Source organism: Cebus imitator, unplaced genomic scaffold (assembly GCF_001604975.1).
Source record: "Cebus imitator isolate Cc_AM_T3 unplaced genomic scaffold, Cebus_imitator-1.0 Scaffold62, whole genome shotgun sequence".
NCBI lineage: Eukaryota > Metazoa > Chordata > Mammalia > Primates > Cebidae > Cebus > Cebus imitator.
Window position 1 is genome coordinate 1,028,860 of NW_016107377.1, and position 25,006 is coordinate 1,053,865.

The window sequence follows — 25,006 nt, forward strand, 5'->3', positions numbered from 1 at the left end:
TCACCATGTTGACCAGGATGGTCTCGATCTCTTGACCTCGTGATCCACCCGCCTCGGCCTCCCAAAGTGCTGGGATTACAGGCTTGAGCCACCGCGCCTGGCCTCTTCTTTTAACTTTGTATATTGAAATAAGTTTTGACTTAGAAAAACATTCCAAAAATACTAAAAAGAATACAGATTGTCTAAACAACATTTTATCACATTTGTTTTATCATTGTCATTCAGCCTTTCTTTTACATATATAAGTATATTATTTCTTTTATTGATTGTTCAAGTAAGGTACAGACGTAAGTTTCTTTATCCTTAAGTATTTCAGCATGTATTTCCTTAGGGATAAGGATATTGTCTTATGTAATCACAATATAACTTTAAAATTAAAGCAGTTAATGTTGATACAATACTATTGTCTAAATTCTAGATTTTCACATTTTAAGAATTACCCTTATATAGCCTGGGCAACATGTAGACCCCCGCCTCTACAGAAACTACAAACATTAGTTGAGCATGGTGGCATATGCCTGTGGTTTCAGCTACTCAGGAGGCTGAGGTGGAAGGATAACTTGAACCCAGCAGGCCGTGGTTGCAGTGAGCTGAGATCACGCCAGCCTGGGTGACAGAGTGAGACCCTGTCTCAAAAAAAGGAAAAGAATTACCCTAATATCCTTTATAGTAAAACAAAAACAATGAGGTGTTTTTAATGAACATTAAAAACTGATTTGTATATTCAACTGATTTGAAAAAATAGTATAGTTATTTTTTATCTAAATGAAAAAGAAATCATTTTGGATTATATCACTTCTGTTTTTCTTTTTCTTGTTCCCAAACCTGGGTAACCACCTTCTTACTTTTATGGTTAGTTAATGTGACAGCTCTGTACTATGTTCATTCTGTATTATGTTCATGTACAATGCATGCATTTAGTCTATTCTTTTTTATAGGAAGTTTATAGATTTGTTTGTATCTGTTTCGGAACAGCCATGAAAATACCAGATTCAAGTATTTTTGTAAGACATAATGGAACACATCAGGAAAAAATTTAAGGCCTTAAGTTGAAATATAGCATAGTAACTTGAGAGAGAAAGCAGTCACTGTATCTGGAAACTGGCTTGGCATTTATAGCTAGGCATTTATGTTCTCCTTTTGAACATAATTTCACAGAACATCAACATCAGACCATGTGACTGTGATGAAGCGAAACAAAAAGCAAGATCATTCCATAAAGTTGTCTAGCCACATTAAACAAACAAGGTCACTGTGCAAACTACAAAAGATACCAGACACACCCCTACCCTGACCTATCTGAATGATTGCTGCTTCTTTACCAGTTAAAACTTTAGCCTCCCTGTGGTCTTCTGTGGTTCTAGATAAGATTTATTATTAAATAAGTTACTGAATTATAGAATCATTTCCACTTGAAGTATCCAATTCACAGTGAAGCCCCACTTTCTTGAACCCTCCCACAAATTATCTCACAAGTGCCTTAATCCTGTAAGTCGCTTCTAACACTGTCTTACTGAGACATCTCTCATTTACTCATATTTATTGCAACTAGCAGTAAATAAACTTGTTTAACTACAAGTGTGTTTTTAATTGGTCATTGGCTGGAGGACTTTGACTAAACTCTATATAGGGGAACAAGAAAAGGTTTCCACAGTTAACATTTATATAACATTGCTTAGGAATTTCTAGCAAGCCCTATGAGCTGGAAAACAGTAGAAATTGAATCTTAATACAGCCTTCAGAATGTGAGAAAGTATTTGCAGATTATCCATCTGACAAGGTATTAATAACCAGGATACATAATGGACTCAAATGATTTGATAGCAAATTATAATAATAATCTAATTTAAAAATTGTCAAAAACCCTAAATAGACATTTTCAAAAGAATATATACAAATGGTCAATAGGTGTATGAAAAATACTTATCATCACTAACCATCAGGGAAATGGAAGTCAAAACCACAATGAAATATTGTTTTGCCAGTTAGAATGGTATTATCAAAAGATTAACAAATGCTAGAAAGGATGTGGAGAAAGAGTGAGTGCTCAGCTGGGCACAGTGACTCATGCCTGTAATCCCAGCACTTTGGAAGGCCAAGGCAGGCAGATCACTGAGGTCAGGAGTTTTGAGACCAGCCTCACCAACATGGAGAAACCTCGTCTTCACTAAAAATGCAAAATTAGCTGGGCATGGTGGTGCGGGCCTGTAATCCTAGCTACTTGAGAGGCTGAGGCAGGAGAGTTGCTTGAACACGGGAGGCAGAGGTTGCAGTGAGCTGAGATTGTGTCACTGCATTCCAGCCTGGGCAACAAGAGTGAAACTCTGTCTCAAAAAAANAAAAAAAAAAAAAAAAAATTACTGTGCCCCACTCCATATGAGTACATAATCTCTAATTATTAGGGAAACAGAGAATTTTGAATTACAGAAAACAAAGATAAAAAGTCGAAAGAAAAATCTCTTCAATAAAAAGGCAATGTCCTGACCAGCCTGTAATCCCAGCACTTGGAGAGGCAAGGTGGACAGATCACCTGAGGTCAGGAGTTTGAGACCAGCCTTGCCAACATGCCAACATGGCAAAATCCTGTCTCTACCAAAAACACAAAAACTAGCTGGGCGTGGTGTCATGTGCCTGTAATCCCAGCTACTTGGAAGGCTGAGGCAGGAGAATCATTTGAATCCAGGAGGCGGAGGTTGCAATGAGCTGAGATTATGCCACTGCACTCCAGCCTGGGCGACAGAGCAAGACTCCATCTCAAATAAATAAATAAATAAATAAAATATTTTTTAAAAAACCAATGCATAAATATTTTTGCTTCCTTACTATCCTTTTTTTTTTCTGTGAAATTTCATAAAACACGTGTTTTGCAGGCAAATGTGTTCTCATATGTAGGCTTCACATGTCTGATTATGCTTCCTTTGGCATGCTCCCAGGCTATCTTTGTGTGGCTGTGTGGGCAAGAACACTTTGGCCATACGTTGCAGAATGGATTTTGTTCCTCTGACTTGTTGAATAAGCAGTTCCTGCCTCTTTGGAGCTGACCGCTGACCAGGAACAGCCAGGCTGAAGGCAACTCATCACAGTTAGGTCTTGCAGAGCACTTGGGCTCATTTTGCTGGAACACTGCAGCCTGGAAGAAATTCAAGGTGACTGAGAGTTGGCTTCTCCCTGCATTTCTTTACCAGGTTATAATAAAAGCAAGCTGCAGACTGAAATGTGTCCCAAACAGAGACATTTGTTAAACAAATGTTTATTAGCTTACAGGCCAAAAGTTTAGATAACTAATTTGAAAGTTTGACAAAGGCCCAGGTTTCTGCCTGTTTAGGTGTCCAAGTGCGTCCTTGCATGAAAAGACGATTCCAGATAAGAGCACATTCCATGGGTTGAATTGTATTGGCATCAGGCAACAGAAATCCACCTTGAGGCCGGGCGCGGTGGCTCAGGCCTGTAATCCCAGCACCTTGGGAAGTTGAGGAGGGTGGATCACCTGAGGCCAGGAGTTCGAGACCAGCCTGACCAACATGGTGAAACCCCATCTCTACTAAAAATACAAAAATTAGCCAGGCATGATGGCAGGCGCCTGTAGTCCCAGGTACTCGGGAGGCTGAGGCAGGAGAATTGATTGAACACAGGAGGTGGAGGTTGCAGTGAGCTGAGATTGAGCCACTGCACTCCAGCCTGGGCAACAAGAGTGAAAAACTTTTAAAAAAAAAAAAAAAAAAAAGAGTGAATGCCCCTATACTGTTGAGAATCTAAAGTAGTACAGCCATTATGAAAAACAGTATGGAAGTTCCTCAGAAAACTAAAAATAGAACCATCATATGATCCAACAAGCCCACTGCTGGGTGTATATCCAAAAGAAAGGAAATCAGTATGTTGAAGAGATATCTGCATTCCCATGTTTATTGCAGTACTATTCACAATAGCCAATATTTGGAATCGACTTAAGCGTCCATCAGCAGATGAAAGGAAAAAGAAAATGTGGTGTATGTACACATTAGAATATTATTCAGCCATAAAAAAGAATGAAACCCTGTCATTTGCGGCAACATGGTTGGAACTGGGGATCATTAAATAAATTGAAATGAGCCAGGAATCAAAAGACAAACAATGATCACGTATTGTCACTCTTAAATGGGAGCAAAAAAAAGCAGATCTCATGGAGGTAGAGAGTGGAATGGAGGTAGTAGGTGGAGAAGGGACAGGTATTGGGGTGCAAAGAGAAGTTGTTTAATGGGTACATAGATACAGTTAGATTGGGTAAATAAGTTCTAGTATATGATAATACAGTAGGGAAATCATAGTTAATACTTTGTTGTATATTTCAGAATAGTTAGAAGAGAACAACTGCAGTGTTCCCAACACAAGAAATGATAAATGTTTAGGTGATAGAAATCCCAGTTACCGTAATTGATTATTACACATTGTATACACCTATCAAAATATCACATGTACCCCCCCCCCCAGATACGTACAACTATGATACAGCAACTTGTCTAAAGAGAAATTGAATCTGGAGGAAAAAGAAGAGGAATCAGAATCGTATTTTTAAAATATTTTAGCATAGCGCTTACTTTTATGTGGTGAAAGACTTTTGGTTTCAGGTAGTACAATGAGAAAATGTATTTAATATATTCTCATTCCCTCCCACAAGAAATCCTGTGGATATATTGCTCTCCTCACACCCAAAACTTAGAAGAATTTTGTTTGTTGGTTGGTTGGTTTTGAGATGAAGTTTTGCTCTTGTCATCCAGGCTAGAGTGCAATGGCGTGATCTCGGCTCATTGCAACCTCCACCTCCTAGGTTCCAGCAACTCTCCTGCCTCAGCCTCCCAAGTAGCTGAGATTACAGGCGCCCGCCACTATGCCTGACTAATTTTTTATTTTTAGTAAAGACGAGGTTTCACCATGTTGGCCAGGCTGGTCTCGAACTTCTGACCTCCGGTGATCCACCTACCTTGGCCTCCCAAAGTGCTGGGATTACAGACATGAGTCACCGCGCCCATCCAACTTAGAAGAATTTATAAGAATTGATGAACTTATATAAATTCTTTTATATAAATAGAATTTTTTATATAAATAAGAATTTATATAAAAGAAAATACTTAAGGAAGGAGAGCTACTTAATCTATGAGTCACTATATGCATGGTAAATGCGTGCTTAAGGATTAAATAGCATGTCTCCCAGGAGAATTCTTACCAACTGTTAGAGGACTGGGTAGTTGTTGAGGAGGAAACGCTACTAGTGTTTTTATGAGATGGAGCTGACATGATATTGCATTGAAAGCCTTACCCTTCATTTCTAGCTGTGATCCAAATAATAGCTAAACCTAAATAAACTGACACAAAAATAGTTGAAATAGTGGATAGTTGAGTATAAGCCTGGCAAATGCAAACTAAAGAATACTGCAAAACTAAAACAAACAAAAACCCCAAAAGTAAGAAAAAAATAGGACAGTTTTTTTTTTTTTTTTACATAAATAAAAGGTATACTTTCCAAAAGTAGTAAAACTTTATGTCATGAAGGATTGGAATTTATGTAAAGCAAAATCTGTTAGAAATTAAATAGGTAACATATATTTTGCAGTTACTTTTCATAGACACTGAACTATTCACATGTATTAACTAACTTTCAGAACTACTATATGAGATAAATACTATTAATATTTTTTATTGAGAAGGAAACTGGTACACAGAGAAGTTATGGAGGTTGACCCAAATAATATAGCTAGTAGAGGAGGGAGCTGAGATTTTAACCCAGACATTATGGCTTCAGAGTCTTTGATTTTAAATACTCATTTATTGAACCAACAGTTTTTTGTTGTTGTTGTTGTTTGTTTTCGTTTTTTTATTTTTTAACGTACCTGATATTTACTAGGCTCTGGAGACACCACATTGAACAAAACCCAAACAGATAGAAATCCCTGCTGTAATGAAGCTTCCAGTATAGTTGGAAAGATAACAAAAGTATGGGTGACTTTTGAATGACCAGGATATGAGGAGACAAAGATATTTCTATGAATATTCCTGGGAAAACTTTCTAGGCAGAGAACAAGAAGTAAATAATCCTTGAGGTAAAGCATGCCTTACATAGTTCAGAAGTCCAGTGTGGTTAGAGAGACATGAACAAGGAAGATAAAAATAGATGAGGTAAAAGAACATAACAGAGGCTACATTTTATTTATGGCTTTCTTAGGCTATTAGAAGGAATTTAGATATTTTATTTGAGTGAAATGAGTTAAGCTTGGTTTAGTAGGTACCTGTCTCCATACATACTTTGCATCAATGTATATATGTCATTTATAGTAAACCTTGGAGCATTTTGAAAATTTGATTGATTCTAAAACAAGGTAAATAGTACCATCTGCATTGTGTGAATTAGAGCCCCAAATAAACAAATAGAGACAGATAAACAGTCTGGAAAAGAGTAAATGAAGACTCTTCTGAGTATCAGTGTGTTAAAAAATCAGTGTGTTCAAAAAGTACTGCTAGTGGAAACATTATTTATGTAAAATTTCTGGAATGTGGTCAGAATTGTAGTAAACATTCATAGCCTTGAATGCTTTCATTTTTTTAGATAAGAATGAAAACATATGAACTTATTATTTACCAACAGGCTACATTATCACTAGATGGTAAATGTAGAAAGACAAAAAAAAAAAGTCCATATGCAACATGAATTGAAATTAGCTATTATCATGCCAAGTACATTGAAATAATTAAGACAATGTGGATGCATACTAATAAAAATCACATTCCTAATGAAATGTAATCTTAGAATATAAAATATTAAAATAGTTTAGAGCAATTTTAGGACAATTTGGATTGACCAGTAACCATGATTACTAACTTAATTAGATTGCAATTAAAAAAAAAAAAAAAACTGGTAGTTTTTTTCAAGGGTATATAGAATGTGGCCAATTAACATTAAAGTTCATTAGTAGAATGAATTATTCAGAGGTTAATGATGAATTTACATCATCAGTTATTAAAATGTAATAAGACTGCTGTAACAAAAGAAACAGAATAATAATTAAAAATCTACCAAAAAGTAATTGATAGTTTAGTCTGTGGTGAAAGGTGGTCACTTAGATAAGTGGTGAAAGGAGAGATTAAATGCATGGTGTTGGGACAATGGAAATTTAGCTTGTTTTCACTTACTGAAAGAGTTCAGATTAGCTAAACAATAATTTAAACAACAGTAGAAATATAGAAATTAAGAAAAAAAACCTATCCTACATATAAAAAAAACACCAGAAACAAAATTTATACCCAAATTGGGAAAGGTGTCATAATCATGGCAAGTAAATGACTGAATTGGTTCAAAATGTTAAAACTTTGATGATGTAATCTCCCCCTCCCCCCCCCATGGAGTCTCGCTCCATTGCCCAGGCTGGAGTGCAGGGGTGCAGTCTTGACTCACTGCAACCACAGCCTCCTGAGTAGCTGGGACTACAGGCAAATGCCATCACACCCAGCTAATTTTTGTATTTCTAGTAGAGACGGGCTTTCACCGTGTTGACCAGGATGATCTTGATCTCTTGACCTTGTGATCCACCCACGTCGGCCTCCCAAAGTGCTGGGATTACAGGCATGAGCCACTGCGCCCACCCAATTTTATTTTTTTAATGAAAGCTCCAAACAGGGTAAGAAAATGGTGAAGGACATTAATATTTTTAAAAGACCAAAATTCACACATTCAGCTCACATATTAAATAATACTCAATTTTGCAAATAAATAAAAGCAAAATACAGAATAATACAAATTACCAAAGAAATCATCTGATAGTTGGGCGGAAATCCAAGTGATGTTCCAAAATGGGAAATACTTTTACTCGCAATGAGTGTATGTACTTGAGCATGCGCATATTTGGGGAAGGGCAGGTGGAGGAAGGGAGAGGGATAGTTGAATTGGTCAGCTTCCAGGAAGACAATTTGATAGTATATACATATGATCAATGCTACTTGAGGGGTGATTCTAGGTACTATGTAAAGATAATCTAACAGTATTAATCATGAGCGAAAATTCTGGAAAAATAAACGTAGCCATAATAGAATAGTTGGAATGATGCTACAACTATGGGATGGATTACTTTACTGCTCTTAAAAATAATAATTATAGTTGAAATTGAATTGAAAAAAATGCTAACAATATAATGTAAGCGAAGCCAGAAATGTGTGAACCTATATTCTGAAATTTTGTAATTGCTTATTGAATTTGCTTCATAATTTTTATATAACCATAGTACAATTAGCAAAATTAGAAAATTAATATTGATATATCTGAGAAAAATTTAAATTTAAATTTTTTTAAATTTAAATTTTAGCAATTTATTCACTAATATCCTTTATAGAAAAAACAATTCTGGTCCAGGACCAGTTCTGAATGACTTACTGCATTTATTTGTCATGTCTCTTTAATCTCCTCTAAGTTGGTACAGTTCTTCAGTTTGTGACATCAACAATTTTGAAGAGTATAAGTTATTTTTTTTATAGTTGAATTGGTCTTGTTTCCTTGTGCCTGAGATTCAGATTATCCATTTTTGTCAGGAATACTATAGTGTACTCCTATTTTGTCCTCCTTAGTTTGTCATATCTGGAGGCATATGATATCTATTTGTCTCAGTGCTAGTGATGTTAATCACTTGGTTAAGATGGTGTTTGCCAGATTTCAGTGCTGTAAAGTTAACATTTTCTCCCCTTCGAGCATCTGTTATTATATCTTACTTATAATAATAATTGTTAATATGTTAGTTGTTCAAATGATGATTTTCTGATTTTTTAAAATATCTTCCAGATTTCTTAGTTAGCCCTTCTGTTTGTTTATGTCATTGTGAAATCATGGATCATTAATATATATATATTCTGTTATTAATTTTGAAACTCAAATTCTATATTTGGCAAGTTGGAGCTCCTTCAAACTGACTTTTGTATCTTTTGACATCTTCCTATCATTGTTTATAAGTACTTTCTTAAGATTCTTAGACCGTCATATTCCAGTCCCAGTCCTGGAACCAGTCTTGTATCCAAGAAACTCTTTTCTGTTAGTCGAGAAATATATTTTAAAACCAAAATCTTAAGTATGCTTATTGTTCCTAGAGTATCATTGCTTGCAAGCTTTCTCATTGGACAGAGCTAGGAAACATCTGGATTTGTATGTATTAATATATATTGTTATATGTTTGCACCCATAATATATATGCATTAGTTGCATATTAAACACTGTGATTACTGAATAACTCCCAGGAATCAAACCATTTATATTTCTGGAAAGGCATGATTACAGGCAATGGATATACAGAACAGCCCAGCAGAAGTAATGAATTTATTGAAAGGGATCCAGATAATTCAGTCATAATATTCTTTGTCCATCCACTGCTAGGTTGCATAGGAATTGCTTTGTCACCAGATTTAGAACCACTGCTGGCTTGGGTTTGAAGTACCTGAGTATCAGAAGATTCAAAGTCTGCTTTTGGTTGTGGTCTCTTACTGTGAGCTAGTCATGTAACCACTCAGTGGATTCACCTTGCCCGCTGCCTAGACAGAACCAGTTTATCAAGATGGAGGAATTGAGATAAAGTAATTCACACCAAGCCAGCTGTGCTGTTATTCAGATCAGTCTCCCCAAGCATTTGGGGATAAGAGTTTTTTAGGAAAATTTGGTGGGTGGGGGGAAGCCAGTGAACCAGGAGTGCCTGATTGCTTAGGTAGGAGATGAAATCATAGGGAACTGAAGCTGTCCTCTTGTAGTGGATCTGTTCCTGGGTGGGGGCTACAAAATGAGATGAGCCAGTTAATCACTCTGGGTCTTGCCAGCTGATCCGTCAAGTGTAGGGTCTGCAAAATATCTCAAGCACTGATCTTAGGAGCAGTTTAGGGAAAGTCAGAATCTTGTAGACTCTAACTGCATGACTCCTAAACCATAATTTCTGATCCTGTAGCTAATGTTAGTCTAGTTCCCAGGCAAGAAGGAGGTTTGTTTTTGGGAAAGGGCTGTTATGGTCTTTGTTTTAAACCGTAACCTGTAAATTGACTGGGCACGGTGGCTCACACCTGTAATCCTAGCACCTTCGGAGGTCCAGGCAGATGGATCACCTGAGGTCAGGAGTTGGAGACCAGCCTGGCCAACATGGTGAAACCTTGTCTCTACTAAAAATAGAAAAATTACTGTTGTGGTGTATGCCTGTAATCCCAGCTACTCAGGATGCTGAGGCAGGAGAATTGCTTGAATCCAGGAGGCAGAGGCTGCAGTGAGCTGAGCTCACGCCACTGGACTCCAGCCTGGGTGGCAGAGCAAGACTCTGTCTCAAAAAACAAAAAGCAACCTATAAACTAAGTTCCTTCCAAAGTTAGTTAAGCCTGTGCCCAGGAAAGAGCAAGGACAGGTTGGAGGTTAGATGCAAGATGGAGTCAGTTAGGTTAGATCTCTTTCACTGCCTTAGTCATAATTTCGCAAAGGCAGTTTCAATCACTTAGATGCATACTGGTTATGTGACCAGCTTTAACAGACCCTACTGAAATCAGGTGCAAATCATGAAAATCATGAATTGAGTTATTCGTAAACAATGCTGACAGACTGATTCTGCTCCAAAACAACTCACTGACTCATGGTTACAGAAAATTATTTATCTTTAGTTAATATATTCTATAGTGTAGGCAAATGTCAGTAGCTCTGGAGATAACCAGGTTGTCAGTACATATGAGCTGATGTCAATCCATGTTTTGCAGTGTATAATAAATAATATATAGTCATACACGTATAAACATATATCTACATATATTTCTGATCCTTTCTTAAAAGGTAGAAGTTCATGCTGATGATCTTGGTCCAATTAGGTTCACTACCACAGGGTTCATTCTAGCATTTCAGCTTTCTATATTTATAATTTTCTCTTCTGTTGGAAACCTAGCTTTCATGATCAAAATACACTTATTTGCATAGTCTTAGAATATATATGTACACACACACACACGCATGAAAATTGCTGAGAAAACAAATCTGCTAACTATATTTCTTTGAAATTCCCTTTGTCTTTCTCCCAAGAATATATACTGAAAATATAGTATATTCAAAGGTTATTTGGATTTGTTTAATTTTAGTTGTAATATTTCTTTGAAATACAGTTAGGTTCATTTACTTCTGTTTGTATTTCACTCCACTTTCCATCCTTACTATATATATATATTTTTGAATATATGACATATTAAACTGATTCTAAAAATCAGAGCTGTATAAAAAGTTAGAATCAATAACTGCTGCCTTTCAGCCTTTCTACAAATTTCCCTACCTTTGTCTTTTCCTCTCCATTCCTACTTGCCCTCTGTAGGTTACCAGTTTTATTAGTCAGATTTATAGATACACATCCACATTTTCTTATTTTTACTCTCTTTCACAAAGGGTGGCTTTCTAGTAATTTTTTTCTGTACTTTGCTTTTTTTATTTAACAGTTTATCAGGAAAGTAGTTCTACAGAAGTTCATACAAGTCCTCATTTTTTTTTTTTTTACAGCTGCCTGAGACTTCATGTGGTTGTGTGGTAATTTAATCACTTTGTTATGTAATGACAAGTAGGTAGTTTCCATTATTTTGAAGTTGCAGCCAGTGCAGCAGTAACTAAGTTATGCCTGTGTATTTTCATATTATTATAGGTGTACCTTCAGTGTAAATTCCTAGAATTCGGATTGCTAGGTCAAAGATATGGATGGATAGTACCAAATAAACCACCCCAAAAGCAGTTTGTGTCTTCACCAACAACATGTAAATACATCTGTTTTCCCCACAGCATCTCTCACAGAATGACTTTTCATAGTTTTTAATTTTTGCTAATATATTAGGTGAGAAATGTATCTCAGAATAGTTTTATTTATTAATGAGATTGACTATGTTTTCATATGTTTATTGGTAGACTAATACACGTATTAGTGAATAGTATATTTATATCTTCCGCTGGAAGACCCTTTTCTTCTATTAGATGTTTGGCCTTTTTTGGTTCAGGTTATAAGACTTTGTTATGTATATTAGGAATACTAGTTTGTTACCTATAACTTGTGTTGCCTATGTTTTCTTACTGTTTTATGTTTGTTTGGCTTTTTTTTACCATTCAAAAGTTTTTAGTTAAACTTAACAATTTTTAAAAATTACATCTAGATTTTTGAATCATAGTTAAAAGCTTCTCTCTACAACCAAGATATAAAGAAACTTTTCCATACTTTCTGAAAACACTTGTGTCATCGGTTTTTTTTTACATTTAGATTCTGAATCTGTTTGGAGTTTATTCTAGTATATGTTTTGAAATGTGGGTTTAATTTCATCCATCCAAATGGCTAGCCATGTGTCCCAGCCCTATTTTTAAAAATTTATCTGTCTTCTGGTGTATTTCTTTTTCTGTATTGTTACCACCTTTTTTTTGTAGAGTCATTATGGTATGTTTTAATGTCTGATGTTTCTTTTCTTCCCCTCTCTTAGCTTTTTCATTGTTTTACAGAATATTTCTTCCTGTTTGTTTTTTCATAGGAACTTTAGTATCACTTTATTTAGCTCCATAGAAAAGCTTCTTGGTATTTTTTACTGTAACTGCCTTTATCTTATAAATTATCTCAGGGAGAATTTACATCTTTATGATACTGATTTTAACTCTAGGTTTTGCTTAATTTTTTACAAGTTTATTTCTAAGCATTTTTTCAAAGTTGAAAATTTGTTTATAAAAATGAACTTTCAAATTAAACTTTTAATTTTGAGATATTGGTAATTATAGATTTATGTGCAGTTACAAGAAACATGTATTTAGCATCTGAAATCTAAAAATAAAGAATTTGAAAGTTCCAAGATTTGAAACTTTTTGAGCCATGATATGATGCTCAAAAGAAATGCTAATTGGAGCATTTTGGGCTTTGGATTTTCAGACTAGGAGTGCCTAGTTGGTAAGTACAATGCAAATATTCCAAGATAGGGAGGAGGATGGTTTGCAGAGCTTTCATGCCCTCTTTGGGCATGCATGCTCTCCTGATCCTCCCAGACCTCAGTGTGTTCACCAACCTGGAAACTCATTCAATCTTATTGTTCCAGGCGTTTTGTAGAGTTTACTCTCCAGGCCTCACCTACTTCCTGGAGGTTGGTGTGTGTGCAAAAGTTTCAACTCTCTGGTGGTCTTTTGACCAGCCTCATTCTGAGGTTTTGTAGGTGTCCCACCCTAAGTCACTTTATTATATTTAGGTATGGTCAAAAGAAACTTGCTATGAGTAACAAAAGATGCTGCTATCACTCAGGAAACTCCAAGGATTTTAGGAACTGTGTATGAGGAACTGTAACCATTCCTTGCCCATTGCCTAGACAGAGCCGATTTATCAAGACAGGGAATTGCAATAGAGAAAGAGAATACACGTAGAGCCAGCTGTGCTTGAGACCAGAGTTTTATTATTACTCAAATCAGTCTCTCCAAGCATTTAGGGATCAGAGATTTGGTGGGTGAGGGAAGGCCAGTGAGTCAAGAGTGCTGATTAGTTGGGTCATAGATGGAATCATAGGGAATTGAGCTGTCCTCTTTCGCTGAGTCAGTTCCTGGGCCAGGACCACAAGATCAGATGAGCCACTTAATTAACCTGGGTGGAGCCAGCTGATACATCAAAGTGCAGAGTCTGCAAAATATCTCAAGCACTGGTCTTAGGAACCGTTTAGGGAGGATCAGAATTTTGTAGCCTCCAGCTGGATGACTCCTAAACCATAATTTCTAATCTTGTGGTTAATTTGTTAGTCCTACAAAGGCAGTCTCATCTCCAGGCAGGAAGGAGGTTTGTTTTGGGAAAGGGCTTTCATCTTTGTTTTAAGCTGTAAACTAAGTTTTTCCCAAAGTTAGTGTAGTCTGTTCCCAGAAATGAACAAGGACAGCTTGGAGGTTAGAAGCAAGATGGTTTGGTTTGGTAAGATCTTTCACTGTCTTGGCTATAATTTTGCAATGGCAGTTTCAGAACTTCGGACAGCGACCAAGTATGTTTCTCAGACCACACTTCCTTTTCATGTGTAGTGTTATTGTTGCAGAACTTTCTCCTTAGTTCAGCTAAAAGCAGGCTCTTGTCACACAACCAGGAGAGATTAGGCTTGTGGGCACATAGATGGGTGAGGAAAACATAATTTATTAGGTGAAAAGGAAAAATAGCAGAGCAAGAAATAATCCTGCTAGCAGGTTTCCTGCCTCACAAATTGAATCCCAGATCACCACCCAGAGACAGGAGAGGCCAGGCTCCTCCCCACTGCAAATGGCACAGAATTCCTGAGGCCTCACCCCATTCTCCCAGTGTGCAGGTGGGCATTATTTAGAAAGAGTCAGTCAGGAAAGAGCAGGCTTCATCCAGGATTGGCAGTCTGTTTTTTCAGCCTGCAGTTTGTTTTAGGCTTGAAAAAGGGGTTTTGCCTGGGGGATCCTTGGTTTCCTCCTATCTCTGTAATTTTCCCCTCTGAAGAAATACATCTAACTGCCATAAGGATAAGGAGGAAGATTAATCTTAACTGCCTCCTGCTGACAGGGTGTGCTGTTTTGCTAAAACATCAGTCAGATTTCCCTGAGAGGCCTACCTACGGGTCTCAGCAAAAGGGGCCATTATCCCAGCCTCTGGTTGCATGACCATTTGGAGTTTGATGGCTGAAAGCAAGAAGAGACAAACTGGGTTATTAGAAAACATGTATTAAAATAAGGGGAGAGGGGTAAGGACAGCTCAAAAACCTTGAAACCTTTTACCAGTCTGTTCAGGGGGATAGCAGCAAAAGCTTCTAAGGCCTAATAAACAGGCATAAATGAGGCAAAAACAGATTTTGAGAGGAATCTATTTGCTTTTAATTACTGGTGTTCCATGAGGAAAACAGAGGTCTCTTCCTTCTCATGTGTGTTGAGAGTGGCAAGGAAAAATGGAGAAAAATAATTCAGTCAGCTGAGAAAAAGACTTTTTTCAGCGAAATAAGGTTCAAGAAAATAAAAACATAAATACCTTTTAAATATACCTATAACTTGGATATCCACTTTTAATTAAGCTGAGCGTTCTTTAAGAAAACCCTTTTAAATCTCATTACCGGACTTTAGCCATGCCAAGTGGCCAATATTTCTGGATTTCAAACTTTACAAAGGTTCAAAAAAAGGAAAATTCAAGGTGGTTCATGGAGAAGAAGAGAATCAACAAATAACAAAGGTTGCACAGATATCAAACCAGAAAGAACTCATTCTCTAAGCCAGGATTGAATCCCAGGCCACAAATGTAAAATGGCAGAGGCTAGAACAAAACATTGCCATGTTATGCCACGTGGTTACAGGTCTGGCTCCCAAGGATGTAAAACAGGTTGGAGGCCTGCAGCAAAATTTGCTACTTACCATATAGAAAGTCATATAATCAGACCAGATTGGCTACAACTTAAGACCAACATCACAAATCCTTTTTCATAGTTAAAATTTTACAGAGAATATAAACAGTAATAGTTGGGATCTTGGCCTAGTAAAATATTTTTTAAAAAGAAAAAAAAAATCCTCTCACATAAAAGTTAACTGCTAATAGGGTAGAGAAAAAGAAGTTCAAAGTGTTAAAATGTGTGCGCTGAATGAAGAGACCCCCCAAGCAGGCTTTGTGTGAACAACATGGCTCTTTATTCACCTGGGTGCAGGCAGGCTGAGGCCGAAAAGGGCATCAGTGAAGGCCGGTGGGATAGGAATTGGTTTTATAGGTTTGGGGTGGACAGTGGAAAGTTACAGTTTAGTGCCGTTTTTTGCAAACTGAGGCGAGGGTCATAGGGGTGTAGATGTAGTCATGAGGTTGACCAAGGTCGGTGACAAAGTCCAATGGCTTTATCAATTAGGGCCAGAATAAGGAACAGCAGAGAATGTCTCGAAATTAAGTAGGTGCCTCAGGGGTTGATCGTTTCTACAGTCTTCTAGTTACTTTAGATTTTCCAGGAACTCATCTGGAGTGTCCGTGCAGGTCACAGAGGTAACATGGCATCCATGGAACCAGCATAAAAGACCTTACACAAAGTGCCAGGGTATCCCTGAAGGAAGAACCTCTTTTTTTATATATATATGCAAATGAAGTTCTTTCCCCCTGGCCCAGACCAAATGGTAGTCTGGCCAGTCAGCCACAGGACACAGGCCCCGAGGCCGCCTTGGGGCCTGGGCAGTGGTTGTGGCTCATCCCCACCTTGAGTGGCCATTGGACACTGCACACACATGTAGCAGACAAGGCCATACACCTAAGCCTGTAGGAAGGGGAGCAGGGAGGGAGCCATCACTGTCCAGTCGGTCCTGAGCCTGTGCCTGGAGCCATTAAAGTGGGTGTGGACCACCTCTAGTATTAGAAAAGATAGGTGTGGTAACTGTTTTGGGGAGGAGGAACAAGAAGAATGCCGTAGGACAAAAGGCCCAGAAACACAGAAGGGAAAGTGTTCGAATTTCACTCACTCTTCCTTTGGGCCTACATTGTATAGTGAAGATGTTGCAGAATTTTCTCCTTAGTTCAGTTAAGAAAGATTAGGCTCATGGACACCTACAAGGGTGAGGAAAGTGGAATTGATTGGGCAAAAAGGAAAAATAACACTCAGCAAAGTGAGGGAGAGTCCTGCTAGCAGATAAAGTACAGTTCATACTTCCTATTTTGTCACAGCATAGTAGAAAGGTATACATGCAAAGGTCTGGGTTTAATGCAGTCAATTTGTATGGCCTTAAGGGCATCATTGTATTATTCAACTATACAATTTCAGAAATTCTTTTAGAGATGGCTTATTGGTAATAAACTTCGTTTTTGTTTATGATGCTGTGAGAAAGCTTTTTGGGGTTCTGAATTTTAGGTTTTCTTTTCTCAATTTTTTTAAGATTATTGACATCCTTTTTGTTCTAGCTTCTTTCTACTGCTCTTGAAAAGCATTTTGCCTCTTTAGTTGGTGTTTCTAAATGAATTATCCTTTCATCTGATTTTAAGATCTGTTTACTTTATAGACAAAAACATGGCTTCATCTTAGTGTGTCTAATTGTAGATTTCTTTTTAATTATCTTACTTGATCGGAATAATTTCTGCGTCTGTATTCAGTTCTGGAAAATTCTCAGCCATCAATTCTTCAAGTATTTCTTCTTTTGTTTCTTGCTGTTTTCTTCTGAGCCTCTGGCCATGTTTCAAACTGTTATTCTTTTATACCTCTTAAATTGTTTTTCAATTTTTTTTGTCCATTTGGCTTTTATCCTACATTCTGGGCAGTTCTTTCAGATTTCTCTTCTAGTTTGTAAATTCTGTTTTCAGTTTCCCTCCTTGTGGTTCCCGGGCTTAATTCTTCAAATCCCAGTTCAATTACTTGTTTTGTCTAGGTATTGTCCTCCTCTTTCCCCCTGCCCTGTGCTTTTAAATTTTGTTTATCATTACATCTCTGAGTTCACCTTCCTGTTTGTCTGTTAAGTCTTTGAAAATTATCTTACTTTCTTGTGAGTTGTTAACAAAGAGAGTCAAACTCTATCAAATATTTTAAGAAATTTATTTGGAGCCAAATAAACTTCTTTCTAAAGAGGTTTATTTGAAGCCAAAAAAAAAAAAAAGAGAGAGAGTGACCATGGCCCGAGGCACAGTCTCAAGAGGTCCTGAGAACATGTGCCCAAGGTGGTTGGGTTACAGATTGGTTTTACACATTTTAAGGAGACATAAGACATCCATCAGTACTTATGAAGTTTACATTGATTCAGTCTGGAAAGGCAGGACCGAAGGGTGGGGACAGAGGGTGGAAATGGGGATTGGCTTACAGGTCACACATGGATTCAGATATTTTTTGATTGGCTCTTGGTTCAAAGAGTTAAGTTACTATCTAAAAACCTGGAATTAATAGAAAGGAATTAATAGAAAGGAATTAATAGAAAGGCTAGGTTAAGATAAGGGGTTGTGGAGACCAAAGTTTTTATGTAGATGGAGTCTCATAGGTGGCCATCTTTAGAGGCAGTAGATGGCAGATGTTTCCTAATTAGGCTGGACTCTCAGTTAATCTATTCAGGATTGGGAGGGCCTGGAAGGGGAAGGGTATAGTTATGCTAATACAGATGCAAAATTTTCCCCAGAAAAGACTGCTTTGCAGGGTCATTTCAAAATATGGCAGAAAACATATTTGGGGGTAAAATATATTGGCGTCCTTCATCTGTCATGTGACATTATTCCAGAGTCAGATTGAAAATTAAGAGCGGTTATATAGGGTTAAATAAAACCTTTATAGTGTTAAATAAAATCCATCTGATGAGATTGTTATTGTTTGTAGGGCCTGACTCTCCATCTTCTTAAATAGGAATTTGGGCAAGAAAGAATTAGAACTAAGAGTTTAGTTCTCAGAGTGAAGCAGTGCTTTCAAATCTGACTCTTACCTTCCATCTAGTTTTATCAAAGCAGGGGTACACTGTAGTATGCACTACAGTACCTTAGTACATTTTAGTTTATGCGTTTGGCATTTTGGTATAGTTATTGGTGAATTTGTGCCAGCAACTAAGTAATATGTATTTAGGACCACAAACCTTTGATTTTTATAGGATTAATATTCTAACATTTTTCAAGTTTACTGCCTTTTTATCTGATTTTATTATTTTGTTTGTCTAATGAATATATCAAACTCTTCGGCATGTGTATATTACTGCCTCTTAATCTGATAATTACTATTAAATAGTTAAGAACTATTCCAGTAATTCAAGGGTAGAAGGCTACAATGTAGGGATAATGAAAAAGTAATTTTTTATTTGATAATTATTTTCTAACAATTTCTGGATATTAAGATTCCTAAAATTCTAAATTTTAGAATGGCATAAATGAATTCTGTCTTCATTTTATTTGTAGTGTTGAAGATGTTTGTCATTTTAGTCTTGTAAAACTGGTTTTTAGAGCTTATTTTAAAAATCATTATTAGTTTTAATTATTCTGTGAATGAATTTGGTTTCTATTTTCATGTTAAAAGAAAAATTGGAAAACATCTCAAAATTACAGTTTTTTACCATTTGTAATTATTTTACTGTGATTAACTTCTGAAGGTAAATGCTCAACATTTGAGTATTCTGTGCAAAAGAAAAGTATTGTTTATTCTAAGTTATGTGTATTTTCTTATTGTCATTTTAGACAAAGAAACAGCCTTGGTATAATAGCACATTAGCGTCAAGACGAAAACGACTTACTGCTCATTTTGAAGACTTGGAGCAGTGTTACTTTTCTACAAGGATGTCTCGTATCTCAGGTACATATCCAGACCTTCTCAAATTATCTCAGATCTATATTTCAGATCTGTTTCTAGGTTTTCATGCTGAATTTATGGAAAATTCTAATTGCAAAGCGAAAGGGTGTATTTTTTTGACATAGTCTACCATATCATGGAGGTTTGTAGTGATCTTTGAGAATACTACTTTCCTATGACTGTTTTTTATTCTATATTTGCGAATTCTGATAAAGGTAAAAAGAAAGTCAGCCATGAACATGTAGCTAGCAAAAGTAAGTTTCATTCAGTTGCCTCCTAATACTTAACATTAAATAAACATTAAGTTCTAAGCACGGTCCTCTGTGCTAAGAATAAAAAGATGAAAGAACTGATTTCTGTCTTTAAAGAGTGTTGTAAATTGAGTCAGGGAAAGCAACAAACAGTTCTCTGTGATATTGTCTGTTATATAAATTTACAGGAATATCATGAGAATGGATAATATCTACTAATACAACTGTATTTCAGGCCGAGCTGAAAATGGGGAGGTATAAGGGAATGATCAGTGTAGGGATTTCAGAGGAGTTCTCTGTGCGCCATTCTAGTATGAATTAACTGAAAAAGATAATTAGAAACATGTTCAAAGTAGAGGAAATAACGTATGTAAAGACATGGATGTGATAGCATAGGATATTTCTATTACTGTAAGGAAGTAATTTAGTTTTTTTCTCTTTTTCCTAACTGTGTTCTTCAGTCTTTCTCAGTGTCTTTTCTCATCAGTGAAGTAGACATTAACACTATCCCTAATAAGTTTTTTAATGGTTGTAAGTGGTGTGTGTAAGGCACAATGCTTGGTACATGTTGGGTGCTCAACTAATTCGTGTCCTTAATAGGGCATCTGCTCAAAGTAAACCCCACCAAGGGGAAAAAAAAAGTCTGATATTTTATTGGTTGTTAAAAACCGGGTGTTGGTTTTCTCTTGAATAAATATGTTTATATTATTTAAAATCTACATATTGCTTAGATCCTACAGACTAATTTGCCTCAGGATTGGTGGTATAGGAAAAGATATTAGATTTACAAAGCATTTTTCCTCTGAAAATCAGGGAGAAGCCAAGATTTGTGTGTTTGAAATGAAAAACAAACAGTTTTTATACATGGAAAATTTTTATTTATTGCCTGGGAATTAAGCCCCTTATTGTGCTTGTGTAATAATCTATAAATATAAACGACAATAGGAAGTTGTTAAGTTGTACGTTGCCTGATACCTGCATTCTGACTAGTAGAATGTTAAACCTTCATTCATTATTTGTTGGTATAATGTTATAATACAACTATAGGCAAGTGGCAGACCTTAATAAAAAGAGATGGTAAAGAGATTGAGGGAGGCTATTATTATTAATAATTTTTAGGTCAGTAACAGCATAGGCATGGTATGGAATAGTAAAGGTAATCACAAGCCAGTTTATTTTGGGAGGTGTAGCTTTACAGGAGAGTAGATTAATAAATTAAAACCAGGAGGAAAATTAGATAGGTTTTTATTTGTGTGGGTATGGCTGTATTGTACCTAAAACATGTCTCTAGTTGTCAGGAATCTTAAGTTAGCTAGCTACTATAATTGTATTGGTAGATTGTAAGTTCCTCCTAGTACCTTTGACTGTAAAGGGGAAATTATAACTTCTCTGAAATGGAGTACCTAAGAGGTTGATTTTCCTTTGTATATGTTCACATGAGAATCTGTAAATCCATCTGTATTCCCTAACTTTTATTTCCAACTATGAAAATGAGAGATGAATATTAAAGAACGATTACTTTGGAGTTTTAATTATAGTTGAAAGAGGGGTTTAATTATAAAGAAAGAAGACAATGAATACACTTTTACAAACCAATTTGTAATTAGGATAGGAGAGGTGATATGTATGGATATTGATCATAAAACCCCATGCAAGCAAAATCCTTTTTGTAACCTCACAAGTTAAAACCAATTACTATACTTTCAGATGTGAAATAACTAATTTTACTGTTTTCCTTATGGTTTCTGTTGAAAGTAGCTATTATTGAGCTTATATGATAGGCAGAAATCTAGTTAGCCTAGAACAGGATTATGGTCTCCAACAGAATACATAATACTAAATGCTTGTGAGTTTTATGTACTTAGGAATTGATGGCAAAATGGGAAAGGATAGGATAACATTGAAACAATTTTTAAATTAATAAAACCAACCATCTTTCCAGTATGTAGAATGTTAAATAACTCACAGTGATAGGATTCCATATAAAAAGAATCATTAACTATTATATGCAGTACAGTTGTGGCTTTTATTTTTGCAAATAACCCATGTTTTATTTTAATGTGCAGAATTTCCTGAAAATAATTTTTGTGGAGCAAGAGTTTTATCTCAATACTGTTAAGATATTCCCTGTTAGGTAATTCCTTTTGCTCTCTTTAAAATGGAAGCACTACTAATTGGACCCTTTAAATCTAGGTGTTTTGATGGATTTGGTTAGTGTTTAAATCTTTAAAATTTGTAAAATATCAAGGACAAAAGCTCAGTTTCCTCAAGTAATGTTATTTATTATTTTTTATATTGTTAGATAAATTCCATCAACCTAATATCTCCAGATAACAAATTCTTTACTGTACATTATATTATCTGTATAACTCTTTTAACTTAATGATTCTTGCATCTTACTTTTGTTATGCTTACTGTTACTTCAGATGGCATTTAAGAAGGGAAATCATGAAAGTTTACCTTCAAAAAGTTGTGTGTGTGTATATATACAAGCTTAGAATAAGGAAACTATGAAAATACAGTGGTATAGCAAACTTAGTTTCAATCTAGGAAGCTAAAGTGCTCATCGTTTTTTTTTTTTTTTTTTTTTTTTTTTTTCATCAGAACAGAAAATATAAATTCAAATGACACATTGCTGGAAAGCAATGATTTTTTTAATTTATGCTTTTACTGTAGGTCTGCTTCTATTAATAGACCAGAGAATAGATTAGTTGTATTCTCAATTACTTCTTAAACTGATTTTATGTTTTAAATCCCACATGATTTAGCTTTGAATAGTTTACTGAAGTGGACTATACTGAAGGTATCTGTATCGTGTTCCACTGGTTGGAATTGTTTTTTCATGTTTCACCAAGAGATCTGAATGAAAATTTATTTTTTTCTTGATAAAGGCACTCTTTGGGATACATGGGAGCCATTTTAAACTTCGTTTTGTTTGTTTGTTTTTTAGCATTAATAGTTCATAACATTGCAGTTTTCTATTCTCTTCCTGTAATATGATTTGAAAGATTTCAGTGTATTATTTGAGCAAATATTTCTTCTTACTTATAAACCATTTTATCTAAAATGTTATTGTGAACTAGATTTTAACAATAAACATGGGCATAAATATGTATGCCAGTAAACATAGTCCTTCAAACTAACAAATACCCATCCACTGTATGTACTCTTCTTTGCATCCTCACCCTCTCCATTGATGGATTTTTTTTTTGTTTTAATGACTTTTCTCTCAAATAGTAACTCTTTTATTATTTTTATTTTTCCATGACATTATTACCAAAAAAATGAGAATTTACAATGGAAAGAGACAGTGTCTTCAAAGAACCGAGACATTTTTTATTAAAGCTGAAAAATTAACTAAGTTGTGCAAACTAGCCTTTAATAAAATCTTTAAAACTTTGTATTTAGAATATAACTTTTATTTTGTGGATATGGCTCTTTGACTTACTTTGTAGTTCATCTATTTTTTTTTTTTTTTTTCATATAGATGACAGTCGAACTGCAAGCCAGTTGGATGAATTTCAGGAATGCTTGTCCAAGTTTACTCGATATAATTCAGTACGACCTTTAGCCACATTGTCATATGCTAGTGATCTCTATAATGGTTCCAGTATAGTCTCTAGGTAAGTATTGGATGTACTTCTCACTATTTTCTTTTGTATGAACGTCTAGAATTGAATTGGAGAAGCACTTATAGCATTATTGTTAAAAGTCTGGGTTCTGAAGTAGCCTGCCAATTATTCTGTGATTTTAGGCAAGCTCCTGAGTTTCTATATGCCAAATTTCTTCATCTCTAAAATGGAATAATTGGTAGTATCCATCTCATAGGGTTTTAGCGTTTTTGTAGTATCTATGTCTGATTTTGATGAGTCAAAACACATGAGTATCCTCTTCTCATAAGTGCTCCCACCTCTGTAGTTTTCTGGAAGCTTGTATAGAATTGATATTGTTTCTTATTTAAATATTTTGTAGAATTTACCAGTGAAGCTTCCAGAAAATAATTTTTACTACCAATTCAATTTTCTTAAGAGATTTAGGGTTAATGAAATTATCCATTTCTTCTTGATTCAGCATTATTATTAGTTTGTATCTTTTAAGACATTTGCCCATCTCATCAGGGCTGTCGAACTTTCTGGTGGACAATTATTCACAATATTGCCTTATTATTCCTTTAATATCTTTGGATTCAATGATGATTTTCCCTCTTTCATACCTGATAATGGATTTTGTTTCTTCTTATCTTTTTCCTGAAAAGTCTAGCTTAGAAGTTTATCAGTTTTATTGATCCTCCCAGGTAGCCAGCTCTTGGTTTTATTGATAGTTTGTATTTTTGTATTATCATTAATCTTTGCTCTTAATAATTTTCATTCTTCTGCATTTTGAAGGCTTAATTTGCTCTTATCTGCAAATTTCTTAAGGTAAAAATTGAGGTCGTTTGGTTGATACATTTCTTCTTTTCTAATACATTTTGTGCTATATACATTTCCCTCTAAATACTTTATTTAGAGGGAAATATATAAATAAATAACATAAATGCTGATGCAGTACTTTTCCATTTAATTTAGTTAAAAGTACTTTTTTAGCTATTCTTTTTATTTTTAAAAAAGTTTTTTTAATTGACAGATAAAATTGTGTGTATTTATTGCATACAGCATGTTTTGAAGTATATATTAAATTATCTTTTAATTTCCATCTTGATTTTTCTCTTTGACCCATGATTACTGAGGCTGTTACTAGTTTTCAAATATTGGGATTTTCCAGTTACCTTTATGTTACTGATTTTTTTTTATTTTTAAGAGATGGGATCTCATTATGCTGCCTAGTCCTCAAACTCCTGGGCTCATGCATTCCTCCGGCCTCAGCCTCCCAAGTAGCTGGGACTACTACTGTACTCAGCTTGATTTATATTATTTTCATCATTATTTGAAATATTTAATGAAATTTTATAATATACAGGAAAATAGAATGGAGTAATTTTTCACATAACCATCACCCACAGTCAGCAGTAGTTAAGATTTTGCTGTACATGATTCATGTGTCCTCTTCATTTTGATTATTTTTTGCTTTAAGTATTCTATTTTTTCTGTGCTCCCTGACCATGTTTTTTTTTTTTTAATTATTTTTTAATATTTTCAACTTCTTTTATATTAAAGGGTACACATGCAGGTCTGTTACATGGGTATATTGCATGACCCTGCATTCTGAAACTTCACTGAATTTATCAGTTCCAGGAGCCTTTTGGCAGAGTCTTTAGGGTTTTCTGTGTATAGAATCATATTGTCAGTGAAAAGAGATAATTTGACTTATTCTTTTCCGACGTGGATGCCATTTCTTTCTTTCTGTTGACAGATTGCTCTGGTTAGGACTTCCAGTAGTATGTTGAATAGGAGTGATGAAAGTGGGCATCCTTGTCTTGTTCTAGTTGTCAGAGGGCAATAGTTTCAGCTTTTACCCATTCAGTATTATGTTGGATATGAGTTTGTCATACATGGCTCTTACTATTTTGAGTTATATTCTTTTTTTTTTTTTTTTTTTTTTTTTTT

The 25,006-nt window shown here is 35.4% G+C and overlaps 1 protein-coding gene across 5 annotated transcripts in view; it reads left to right on the plus strand.

The window, feature by feature from the left end:
* COP1 (COP1 E3 ubiquitin ligase) overlaps positions 1-25,006 on the plus strand; it is a 172,480-nt gene that overhangs the window by 29,606 nt on the left and 117,868 nt on the right. For all 5 annotated transcript variants that reach the window (XM_017529941.2, XM_017529939.1, XM_017529940.2 and 2 more), the window contains 2 exons: positions 19,101-19,215; positions 22,951-23,086. In XM_017529941.2, coding sequence (XP_017385430.1) covers positions 19,101-19,215; positions 22,951-23,086 — 251 coding nt within the window. The remainder of the gene's footprint in view (positions 1-19,100; positions 19,216-22,950; positions 23,087-25,006) is intronic.